The sequence below is a fragment of the Poromitra crassiceps genome (assembly GCF_964638095.1).
Source record: "Poromitra crassiceps genome assembly, chromosome: 25".
NCBI classification, from domain to species: Eukaryota; Metazoa; Chordata; class Actinopteri; order Beryciformes; family Melamphaidae; genus Poromitra; species Poromitra crassiceps.
In genome coordinates, this window is record NC_139649.1 from 3,073,787 (window position 1) to 3,086,784 (window position 12,998).

General features: G+C 44.0%; 1 protein-coding gene across 1 annotated transcript; it reads left to right on the forward strand.

Annotated features, from left to right (window-relative positions):
• Window positions 1-204: 204 nt before the first annotated feature.
• On the forward strand, window positions 205-9,756 carry LOC310798382 (NACHT, LRR and PYD domains-containing protein 3-like). Its single transcript, XM_083660934.1, has 9 exons — window positions 205-258; window positions 411-677; window positions 1,354-3,193; window positions 3,309-3,482; window positions 4,686-4,859; window positions 5,209-5,382; window positions 6,503-6,676; window positions 7,252-7,304; window positions 9,190-9,756. The coding sequence occupies exons 1-9, from the start codon at window positions 210-212 to the stop codon at window positions 9,750-9,752; spliced, it is 3,468 nt and encodes a 1,155-aa protein (XP_083517060.1). The 5' UTR covers window positions 205-209; the 3' UTR covers window positions 9,753-9,756.
• Window positions 9,757-12,998: the final 3,242 nt, after the last annotated feature.

The following is a 12,998-nucleotide window of genomic DNA, read 5'->3' on the forward strand; positions in this document are numbered from 1 at the left end:
GTAAAGAGAAGCTCTTAGAAGCACTGGAGGAGTTGGGAGATAAAGAGTTTGAGAAGTTCAAGTCATTCCTGTTGAATGAGGAGATCCTGGAAGGTTTGCCAGCCATCCCGCAGAGCCGACTGCAGAAGGCACACAGGCCAGACACGATAAATCTGCTGGTGCAGACCTACAACCTGGTTACCTCTGTGGAGGTAACCAGAAAGGTTTTGATGAAGATCAGGACTGATCTAGGGCGGAGTTTGTCAAAGCCCTGCTCAGGTAAGTCATGGGAAGATTGTTTTTTTTCGTGGACGTTTGATCAAACTTATGCAATCATGCATCACATATAATGATTTATTATGCAACATTTTATATCAACAATTTATACAACGTGCAGGATGTATCATTGTTATATCTACTTTTGTTGGCAGATCAAGAGAAGCTCTTGGAGATTCTGGGTGATTTGGAAGACCAAGACTTCAAGACATTCAAGTGGTACCTGCCGCAGGCTGAGATCCTGCAAGGTCTCCAAGCCATCCCAACGAGCCAACTGGAGAAGGCAGACAGGATGGACACCGTAGATAAGTTGGTACAGACCTACTACCAACGCTGCCAGGAGGTGGCCAATAGGGTTTTAATGAAGATGAACAGGATCGATCTAGTGCAGCGTTTGTCAGACAGCAGCTCAGGACCCAAAGGTATGTCATGGGAAGATTTTCTTCTTTAACCAACAATTTATACAGAGTGCAGGCTGTAACATTTATATATCTACTTTTGTTGGCCAACATCCCAGCAATAGATGTCTGAAGAGAGACAGGCGGCCTTCTGAGTTTATGTGTTTGTTGTATTTGTATTTATGTAATTTATTTCGATTTTAATATACTTTATTGATTGCCGAGTAGGGCTCTGCCAATCATGACAATTTAGCTGATGATTATCAGTCACACACACACACACACACACACACACACACACACACACACACACACAAAAGATAATACAAATAAAAAATCAATAAATGCTACTTATTCCTTGTCGCGCTTTGCAAATACAGGCCAAAATCCAGACACCCTTTGCAAAGACAGAGTAACGTTAAAATACAGAAAGTTAACGCTTTATTTTACAGGGGTATTTAAAAGCCCCTGTCGTTCCAATTCCAAGGGTCATTTTAGATTTTCTTATGGGAATTTTGCCCTGAGCCCCCGCTAATTTCCGACCCTGCCTTACACCCACTCAGGACCTGTTTGACCCCACCACCACCAGTTAATGAGCTTAATAGAGTCCATGGTGTTGGGAATGTGTAAATTATGTGTAAATGTTTCCATTACTCTTTACTCACCTCTCATTGATTGAATTTGTTGTTTGTTCTTTCAGAAACTCCTGCTGCAGCGTGCCAGCGTAAACACAAATCTACCCTGAAGCAGAAGTTTGTGTGTGTGTTCGAGTGGATTGTTCAAGAAGGAAACAAGACACTTCTGAATCAGATTTACACAGTGCTCTACATCACAGTGGGAGGGAGTGGGGAGGTCATCTATGAGCATGAGGTCATACAGATTGAAGCAGCATCCAGGAAACCAGTGAGACCAGAAACACCAATCAAATGCGAAGACATCTTCAAACCCTTACCAGGAAGAGATGCACCAACCAGATTATTGCTGACAAAGGGAGTGGCTGGCATTGGGAAAACAGTCTTAACACAGAAGTTCACTCTGGACTGGGCTGAAAACAAAGCCAACCAGGATATACAGTTCATATTTCCATTCACTTTCCGAGAGCTGAATCGGCTGGAAGGGAAAAAGTACAGCTTGGTGGGACTTCTTCATCACTTCTTTAATGATATCAAAGAAGCAGGAATCTGCAGGTTTGACGAGTTCCAGGTTTTGTTCATCTTTGACGGTCTGGATGAGTGTCGACTTCCTCTAGACTTCCACAACAATGATATCCTGACTGATGTCACAGAGTCGACCTCAGTGGATGTGTTGCTGACAAACCTCATCAGGGGCGAACTGCTTCCCTCTGCTCTCCGCTGGATAACCACACGACCTGCAGCAGCCTATCAGATCCCTCTTGGGTGCGTTGACATGGTGACAGAGGTGAGAGGCTTCACTGACCCACAGAAAGAAGTGTACTTCAGGAAGAGATTCAGAGATGAGGTGCAGGCCAGCAGAATCATCTCCCACATCAAGACATCACGAACCCTCCACATCATGTGCCACATCCCAGTTTTCTGCTCAATCACTGCTACAGTTCTGGACCATGTGTTGCAAACCAGTGAGGGAGGAGACTTGCCCAAGACACTGACTGAGATGTACATCTACCTCATGGTGGTTCAGTCCAAACAAACAAATGCGAAGTGGCATATGAGAGACGAGAAAGATCCATACTGGACTACAGAGAGCAGGGAGATGATTCTCTCTCTGGCAAAACTGGCTTTTGAGCAGCTGGAGAAAGGCAAACTGATCTTCTATGAAGCTGACCTGATGGAGTGTGGCATTGATATCACAGCAGCCTCAGTGTACTCAGGGGTGTTGACACAGATCTTTAAAGAGGAGGGTGAGCTCTACCCGGACAAGGTCTTCTGCTTTGTCCATCTGAGCATTCAAGAGTTTCTGGCTGCTGTTCATGTCATCGTCTCATTCATCGACTCTGGTGACAATCTGCTGTCAGATCAACAATCAACATCCTGGTGGACATCCTGGTGGACATCCTGGTGGACATCCTGGTGGTCTGTCTTTTTCGGAGTCAAATCTCAGGTAAATGACCTCTACCAGACTGCTGTGGACAAGGCCTTACAGAGTCCAAATGGACACCTGGACTTGTTCCTCCGCTTCCTCCTGGGCCTTTCACTGCAAACCAATCAGAGTCAGCTACGAGGCCTGTTGAAACAGAAAGGAAGTAGCTCACAGACCAATCAGGAAACAGTCCTGTACATCAAGGAGAAGATCAGGGAGAATCTGTCTCCAGAGAGAAGCATCAATCTGTTCCACTGTCTGAATGAGGTGAATGACCATTCCCTAGTGGAGGAGATCCAACAGTACCTGAGATCAGGAAGTCTCTCCACAGAGGAACTCTCCCCTGCTCAGTGGTCAGCTCTGGTCTTCATCCTACTATCATCAGAAGAAGACCTGGATGTGTTTGAACTGAAGAAATACTCTGCTTCAGAGGAGGCTCTTCTGAGGCTGCTGCCAGTGGTCAATGCCTCCAATACATCTCTGTAGGTCCATATATAACTGGATAGATTCCATATTTTAAGCTTACTATTCACACTGAACATAAAAAATAAAGAATTTCAAATTAATTGTTTGTCTTCACCACTAATTCTTCTTCAGGCTCAGCGGATGTCAGCTGTCAGAGAGAAGCTGTGAAGCTCTCGCCTCAGTTCTCAGCTCCCAGTCCTCTAGTCTGAGAGACTTGGACCTGAGTAACAATGACTTGCAGGATCCATGTGTAAAGCTGCTCTCTGCTGGACTGGGGAGTCCACACTGTAGACTGGAGACTCTCAGGTCAGATCCAGTTCCAGTTTCTCTCAATTCATTCAACACATTTCTCCAAACTAACATCTCTCTCCCAGGTCCATAATTCCTGTATCTGTAAAGGGTGACCATGCAAGTTTTACATTCCTGAGCATATTTTACATAGGAATAGTAATATAGTACTATAGTAGTATAGTACTGATCATATACACAGCCATGAAACTGCGTGATCTAGAGATGATCCCCCATGCTCTGATATGGCTTTTAGATTACTGGACTCTCTATTCTCGTCTCAGTCAAAAGTCACTCACATCGCCAGGTTGTTCTGAATAGAGCAGCTAAGATTTTAACTACATCCTATCTTAATCCTATGCTATCCGCACCGTTGCTTCGATCGCCTCCAACATTTGCCAAAACACTTTTCAGGGGTCTGGAATGAATCTAGTGCAAAAAACGAAAAGAAAAGAAATCCGCACTCGAGCAATCATAGACTGTCATCCGTGATGTCACTCAACAATGGCTGGTTTTGTCCATGAGTTACAGTACACTGCAGAGCTCTTCGTTACATGTAGAGCCAGAGAGCAAGCTGAGATCTTCAGGTCCTTCTGACTTTGTCTCAGTCTAGACTCAAGACTGAAGGTGAAAACACTTTTGCCATCAGGGCCTCTCTAGATTGTGAATGCCTTCCTGAGGGATCAAGCTAATCTTTTATGACACTTTAAATCTACTTTATTACTATTCTTTTTATGGCATTTTGTAAAGCATAGAAAATGCCATTTGGTGTAGGTATTTATCCAACTCACCTTACAGTACCATGTGTGTATACATCTTTTAGCATAAAAACCCCCATATAAAACCCCCATATATATCAATGGGCTGAGTCACCAAAGGCAGTGCTGCGGCTCTACACTACAGGATTGGAGATTCAACAGCAAGTACATAGACGTCTGTTCAGATGTGCGTTTACTGCTGTGGTTGAATCTCTGATAATGTCTGCCTGGGCTGGGCTAGCAGCTAAATGCTAACTATGCTGAATGGGGAGAACAGGATTTACCCCACCCTGACCACGCCCCCAGCCAGATACCCCAGTGTCTATGATGAGACATTGACTGTATCTATGCAAAGCACACTGTAAACTGCTTTATGGATTGATACATACATACGGAATCAGTATTAGTAGTAATTTGACATTGACATTTAAATATAACAGCGTTACATTTTCATGTCCTTCAGGCTGAGTGTCTGCCGGCTGTCAGAGAGAAGCTGTGAAGCTCTGGCCTCAGTTCTCAGCTCCCAGTCCTCTAGTCTGAGAACACTGGACCTGAGTCACAACGACTTGCAAGATTCAAGTGTGAAGCTTCTCTCTGCTGGACTGGAGAGTCCACACTGTAGACTGGGAACTCTCAGGTAAGATTAGGTTATCATGCTTTTGTTTAACAATATGCTGGTTTTGATGTCTTCTGTTATTATTATTATTAGTAGTAGTATTAGTATCATTATTATTATTAATGGCCATATATTTATGCATTGGTGAAACAATTAATTTGTATGGTATAAACCTTTGATAAAAAGGTATTGTGTTGTATTCGTCTTGTTTTATACACTGTTGGAGCATCATGTTTGAGCTCTAAAACATAAACGTTCCCTGTCTAAATGTACTTAAATATGACTCTGAACATTCCTGCTCTGTGACAGTCACTCTGGAGAGATACAATATGAAGGAAATGTTGTATTGAATATATATTCTTTTGGTCAGGTTGAATGAAAACAAGCTCACAGAGAAATGCTGTCAGGACTTGTCAGCAGTTCTCAGTTCCCAGTCCTCCAGTCTGAGAGAGCTGGACCTGAGTTACAATTACCTTCAAGATTCTGGAGTGATTCTGCTTTCTGCGGGACTGGAGAATCCACACTGTAGACTGGAGACTCTCAGGTCAGATCCATTTACAGTTTTTCTCAATTCATTTGACAAATTTCTCCAAACTAAGGTCTGTGCTCTCCCAAACAGTCTCTCAGGTCCGGGTTCTTCAGTCTGTTTTTTTCATTTGAACTTTATTTAACCAGGTAAAATCACTTGTGAAGAAACTTGTAAGAAACCACAGTTAAAGGACTTATGTTCAAACAAGGACAGTGAACGGACGTGACAACTTGCTGGTGACCATCTTGCTCTGCAACAGATGTTTTAAATCTTGCTTCACATGCAGGTTAATGTCAGTAAATAAACATCTGACCTGGGGAGGATTTTGTCTGCTGACATGTTTTTTTAAACCAGCTGTAAATGCCAACATTTAGGCAAGGCAAATTTAGCACATTTCATACACATAGGTCATTCAAAGTGCTTTACATACAGTAAATGGATAAAAAGAAAAGAGCAGAGTCTTACAAGGTAAATATAAGATCCAAAACGTCACAGTGCATAATTATTAACATATTTTTACTTTTGTGAGTGAAATCATATGCAGCATAATTATATCTTAGAATATGCACTATTTTGAGTGAATTCTGAAAGTGTGCTTTTACCGATTTATCCTTCTGGTGATTGGCCCCTTGTTACCTCCGGCTTGGTCGTGCAATTGGCCGTGTCTGCGGGTGGGAAGCTGGATAGGGTGTGTGTCCTGTTCGCTGCACTAGTGCCTCTGGTCGGTCGGGGGGCCTGTTCAGCAGGGAAGGGAACTGGGGGGAATAACGCATTCTGCTGTATGCGTTACGTCCTCCCAGTGAAACCCCTCACTGTCAGGTGAAAAGAAGCAGCTGGCGACTCCATATGCATCAGAGGAGTCTCTAGACCCTCTCCAGATCAGCAGAGGGTGTGGAGCAGCGACTGGATCTGCTTAGGCAGGCGTAATTGGCCATGCACATTGACAGAAAAGGGGAAAAAACAAAAACAAAAAAACATTGACATTGACATTTCCCAACTCATTTCAGAGCCGTAAAAAATATCTAACATGCAGCTTGTTTTGTGTGTGTGTGTGTGTGTGTGTGTGTGTGTGTGTGTGTGTGTGTGTGTGTGTGTGTGCGTGTGCGTGTGCGTGTGTGCGTGCGTGCGCGCGCAGGCTGTCAGGCTGTCTGATCACAGAGAAAGGCTGTGCATCTCTGGCCTCCGCTCTGAGCTCCAACCCCTCCCATCTGAGAGAGCTGGACCTGAGCTACAATCATCCAGGTGCCTCAGGGGTGAAGCTTCTCTCTGATGGACTAGAGGATCCACGCTGGAGACTGGACTCTCTCAGGTATGGAGAGGCAATATCTGCTAGAAGGCTGAGAGTCACATACATTTTCTGTCACAGTGAGAAGATGAGGAATATTGAACAATGTGTCATGGTGGATATGAGTGACATCTTATGGAAAATCAGTCATACAGACGTTATGAAGGTTATTTATTTGTTTCCATTCGGTGTGACAATGTTTACATTCCACTGGGGCTGCCCCCGACCAAATACATAATCTGGTGACATAACTCACTGATGTCATCACTCACTGATGACATCATCATTGAGTGCTTGAGTGGCAGCATGTCATAACCCCTGATGATGTCATGTCACGCCCCACAATCGTCAAGTGATGTCATACTATACCCACTGATGATGTGGATGACGTGCCATGAGTTGACATGTCTGGTCACAATAAAAAAAAGCACCCATGAAGTCTCCACCCTAGCAATTGGGCATGAGTTGAAGAAAGGGACCTTTTCTAGACAGTGTTCTTTATTTTATACTCAAATATTTTACAGTGACATTTGTTTCTGTGTTACTTTACTTATGTTATTTATTAATTTGTATTATTTACCCCCCCCCCCCCCCCCCAGTGTGGACCAAGATGCAGTGCGGTGGTTGAAACTGAAACCAGCTTTGATGAAGTGTAAGTGTATATTTAGTTTGATTCATGAAGATATTCAATTTCTATTTAAATAGAACTCATGCATGTGACATCTATTCAGTCAAATACTAACTAAATGTGTCTATGGTGAAATGAACAGTCAAACTCTTAGTAAATCAACTAATAACTAGAACGACCGCAACGCGGACTTATGCCTCAGCCATTAGTTAATTCTACAGTCCAAATCGCCATTTGAGGCAAATTGGAAGAAATTCCGTCAAGGCACTCGTGAGATGTTGCGTTACAGAGCTTGAAAATTGGGTGTGTGAGGTCACAGTGACCTTGAACTTTGACCACCAAAATGTCCTTGAGTCCAAGTGGACGTTTGAGGCAAATTCGAAGAAATTCCATCAAGACATTCCTGAGATATCGCGTTAACAAGCTTGAAAATGGCATTCGAGAGGTCACAGTGACCTTGACCTTTGACCTTTGATAACAGAAATGGAATCAGTTCATCCTTGCGGCCAAGTCGATGTTTGAGCCAAATCAGAAGAAATTCTATCAAGCCGTTCTTGAGATATTGCGTTAACGAACCTGGGAATGGCATTCATGAGGTCATAGTGACCTTGAAGTTTGACCACCAAAATGTAATCAGTTCATCCTTGAGTCCAAGTCGATGTTTGAGGCAAATTTGATGAAATTCCGTCAAGGCATTCGTGAGATATCGCGTTAACAAGCATGAAAATGGCGTTCGAGAGGTCACAGTGACCTTGACCTTTGACCTTTGACCACCAACATCTAATCAGTTCATCCTTGAGTCCAAGTCGATGTTTCAGGCAAATTTGATTAAATTCCGTCAAGGCATTCCTGAGATATCGCGTTAACAAGCTTGAAAATGACGTTCGAGAGGTCACAGTGACCTATACTCCCATACTCTTCCATACGCTCTCTCCTCTCCCACATTTCCCATTCTCTCCCCACCTCCTCCCTCCCCCTGCTCTCTTCTCCCCCACACCCCCCCCCCGTCCCCCCCCTTTCCCCTCTCCTGCTCTCTCCTCTTGCCCCTTCCACACCTCCTATACCCTCCAACATTTCCCATTCCCTCCCCACCCCATCACTCTCTCACATTCCCCCTGCTCTCCTCCCTTCTCCTGCTCTCCCCTCTGCTATATCCTTCATTTCTATATTTTCTATATTTCTCTATCAATTGTTCAAAATGTTATCTTTATTCTGTAATTTGCTACTGTTGTGTCAGCTAGAATTAGCTAGACATATTTTCTGTGAAGCCCTCTGAGACATGCTTGTGAATTAGGGCTATATAAATAAACTTGACTTGACTTGACTTGACTTGACTTAACCTTTGACCTTTGACCACCCAAATCTAATCAGTTCATCCTTGAGTCCAAGTCGATGTTTGAGGCAAATTTGATGAAATTCCGTCAAGGCATTCCTGAGATATCGCGTTAACAAGCTTGAAAATGGCGTTCGAGAGGTCACAGTGACCTTAACCTTTGACCTTTGACCACCAAAATCTAATCAGTTCATCCTTGAGTCCAAGTCGATGTTTGAGGCAAATTTGATTAAATTCCGCCAAGGCATTCCTGAGATATTGCGTTAACAAGCTTTAAAATGGTGTTCGAGAGGTCACAGTGACCTTGACCTTTGACCACCAAAATCTAATCAGATCATCCTTGAGTCTAAGTGGATGTTTAAGGCAAATTTGATGAAATTCCGTCTAGGTGTTCCTCAGATATCGCGTTAACAAACCTCGTACGGACAGACGGGCAGACGGACGTACGTACGTATGGACGGACAACCCGCATCGATAATGCCTCCGGCCTGGCTATCGCCGGCGGAGGCATAATAAACACAGCAGATGTCTTAGATGGGAAGATGCTGCTCTATTGAGTCTTGTTCTCTCCATCAGATGGCCATGAACTCACACTGGACCCAAACACAGCACAGAGAAGACTCCTCCTCTCTGAAGACAACAAAAAGGTGACGAAGGTGAAAGAAGAGCAGCCATATCCTGATCACACAGAAAGATTTGACTCCATGTGGCAGGTGCTGTGTAGAGATGGTCTGACTGGTCGCTGTTACTGGGAGCTCGAGTGGGAAGGAAGGGTTTCTATGGGAGTGACTTACAGAGGAATCAGCAGGAGAGGAACGGGTCCTGAATCCAGGCTTGGAGGCAATGAAAACTCCTGGGAACTGTCCTGCTCTGATGATCCTGACTCTGATGCTCGATACACTGCCTGGCACAACAGACAAAGAACAGACATAGTGCTCCCCTCCTCTGACTCTAACAGAGTAGCAGTGTATCTGGACTGGCCTGCTGGCTCTCTGTCCTTCTACACAGTTTCCTCTGATACACTGAGCCACCTCTACACCTTCCACTCTACATTCACTGAACCACTCTATCCTGTGTTTACTTGCTGGGGGGCTGGTTCCTCAGTGTCTCTGTGTCAGATAGAAGTCTCAGTCCTATAATAAAATTGCCTAGGTGGGCGGGCGGGCGGGTAGGAAGTCATGTTTTGCGTTGTGTTTTGTGTCACCAAAGTGCGGCACGATAGGCCGAAGGCCCCGGCCGACCGATACCATGCCACCCCCCCCCCCCCCAACACACACAGACCCCCCAACCCACCCCACCCCACACACACAGACTTTGCATAGCGCCCCCTACTGTGGTTTTGCAGTGCTAAAAGTGGGGGCTTTTGTTATTTAAATGTTTCCACTGCTGTTCTATACTATAATAGTGTATTGTATATTGTATTGTCTCGAGAGCCATTTGTGGGATCAACTTCGGCGAGTGCACTTAGGTGACCGGACGGAGTTCAGTGCTGAATTTTGTGTTATTCGGCATAGCGCCACCTACTGGCAAACACAAAAAGCGATTTATCTCGAGAACCATTTGTCGGATCGACTTCACACTTGGGGAGTGCATTTAGGGGTACCTGATGGAGTGCATCTGCTTTGTGAAAGTCCTGTCTCCCACTCTTTTTCACCTATTACAGATGTTTTTAAATGTTTCCACTGCTGTTAATCTATATCCGATACTATAATATAGTAATGCTTATATTTACCTCTGTCCATCATTGTTGTCCTTGTTTTTAGCCTGTGCATTTTTGTGTGAGTACATTGAGAGCAAGGTAACACTGGAGTCAAAGTGCTTATATCTGTACATATAGCCAATAAAGCTGACTCTGATTCTATCTACAAGTATGTTTGTAAAGGTCATTTTAATCTGCTTTGAAAACCAACCAATGTTGTCATTTTCCTTGTGAGGACGGACTGACCCATGAAATTAAATAAGGGGGCCAAAAATGCCTCCGATTATTAGTAGCCCACCCACCCCCCCCGATTACTTTTTCCACTCGGTTGTCATGTGTGAATGTGACTGTAGGTGATTTATGGGAGCTTATAAGCAGCGGATGCTTTCCAGTGTGTTCTGGATGAGAAAAATGGTTTATGATGAAAAACAAGCCGCCTGAAGCAGTTAGAAACTGGCCCCACACAGCCAGCAATACAAACCACTGAGTCGACAAAAACATTCAACAATCAATGTTGTAGAAAACTCAATTGAGCTGTGGAACTTGGAAGATGGACTAGTTGGAGACAGAGAGCAGTGCCACCATCCTCTGTACTTTTCAGCTGTGGGAAAGAAGTTAAAACAAATGTTAGTGATACAAATGGAGTGTTTACCAATATGCAATGTTATTTCATGACGTAGTCCAATAAAATTGCCCCCAACCTGGGAACCCAGAGTCTATCAGTCCGACAACGAATATGGCTCTGGGACAGATGGCCGATATTTTGGGTTTCCGCTGTAGAGCAGACGTCCTTCCCCTTCCGTCATTGTTTACGTCTGATGACGTCTCTATTGTTATTAGCCAAAATGTTGTCTGGACCTACAATCGATCAGCTCCAGCTCCATTCTCATGTCAATTGGACTGTAAACAATAACCACGGTGCACATCGTAACTGAATGACTGTGAGTCCTCGTGAGTCCCGAGTGTTAGCGAGTAGGTTGGTTAAACTCACTCCCCTCCCCAGTATACTAAAGGCCCGTTAACAGTTAACCAGGTCCGCCAAGGGAGTTTAGCGCTCTTGGCATAGTGGTTTACGCATGCGCTTTGGAAGCGGGAGGTCGGCAGATCGAATCCCACTCCACCCCTGGGTAAGCCTTTAACATGGGTCGTGCTTCAACACAACGCATGTTACACACAGAAGCGGAAGTCTTGGAGCAGACATCCACTGCACCCCGAAATATCAGCCGTCTGTCCCAGAGTCAGATTATATCAGCTCTGTCCCCAACGCCGGGGGAAGTGCGGGTGCAGCACCCTCTGGTGGATGCTGGAAGTTTTGCACGTTTACAAATAAAAATAAAATAAATCGTTTTAAAAGGTTTACTTACATTTTTGTTGGTTATGTTCATATTCTAACAATATTTTGACTTTATTAAGTGGATAATAATGGGTCTTAAGTTTAAAGAAATAACCATTTCAATCCTATTTTACGCCCCATCCCGTCAAGCGAGACCACACTGTTGTGAATTGTTTTGATTTGAGTAATTAAATAAGGCAATTAATAGTAATAAATAGAATAAATAGCAATAAATAAACAAAAGGTTGTACTTTCTCATCATAGCTCAAATATGTGATATTTACAGTATTTACAGTTACAATTATTTACTACAAATGCGACGTATTAAGAAATCTGGTAATGACAATTTCATTTATGTTTTTACTGATTTATGTTTTACGGATTATTTCATGTTCATTTCCTGTTTCGTGCATAGGCGCTTTACTTTGAAACTCCAAGACGGATGTGTCTGCCTTATGCAGTGAACTAGCTTAACCTCGCTAGAGTGTATGTTTGCAAGATGGACGTGCAGTCCACTGTTTATCTCCTTATGCTGCAGCTACGTTGGAGAAAATAAAGTTTCAGTTCAACCCACCCGTTCTGGTCATTATCAAGGTAAAGAAGAAGCTTCCAATATACAACAAACAACACACACCCAACATGACACTTCCTGCCGAAAACCAAGGCGGGCAGCATTCAAGTGCGCACACTGACAGCATGTTGACAGTCAATGACAGCACAGTGAATGACAGAGTACAGCACACACTTCTTCTTCTTCTGTTTGGTTTTACAGCGGTTTCCACAGCACACACTCTACTCTACTCAGCACAAAGATGATGGCGTCATCAGAAAAGCACCAAAGGAGAATTTCTGATTTGGAGGTAGGGTAGGCTACATTACAATGGTGCTCCCAATTTACCAACGGGCCAGTGTGCACTCTGGGTGCTCGGAGTGCTATTTCGAACGCACCCATAGTGGACAAGTTGGACATTCCAAACATGATGAAAACTTTCATCAGTGTTACTACTCCCGAGCGGAAGAACACGTTTTGGAGTAGGCCTACTATCTACCAGCATATAAGGTAAGACACATTTTTCATTCACTGCTGCCGTGCACGGTGTAGGCCTACGCATGGTTTACACAGTCACCGCGGCGGTGACGCCATGTAAACAAATCACATAGAGGCCATTTACACCTGGCGCTAACATGTGTTTTCTGTGATCAGATTGCAATCAGATTGTGTTTTATCACTTGAAATGCCAGGTGTAAACACCCCCAAAACGCATTGAAGAAGGATTGCAATCTGATCGGCCAAACCACCTCCGGAGGTGGTCAGGGATGCATTGTGTACACATTGAACACAAGTGTAAATGC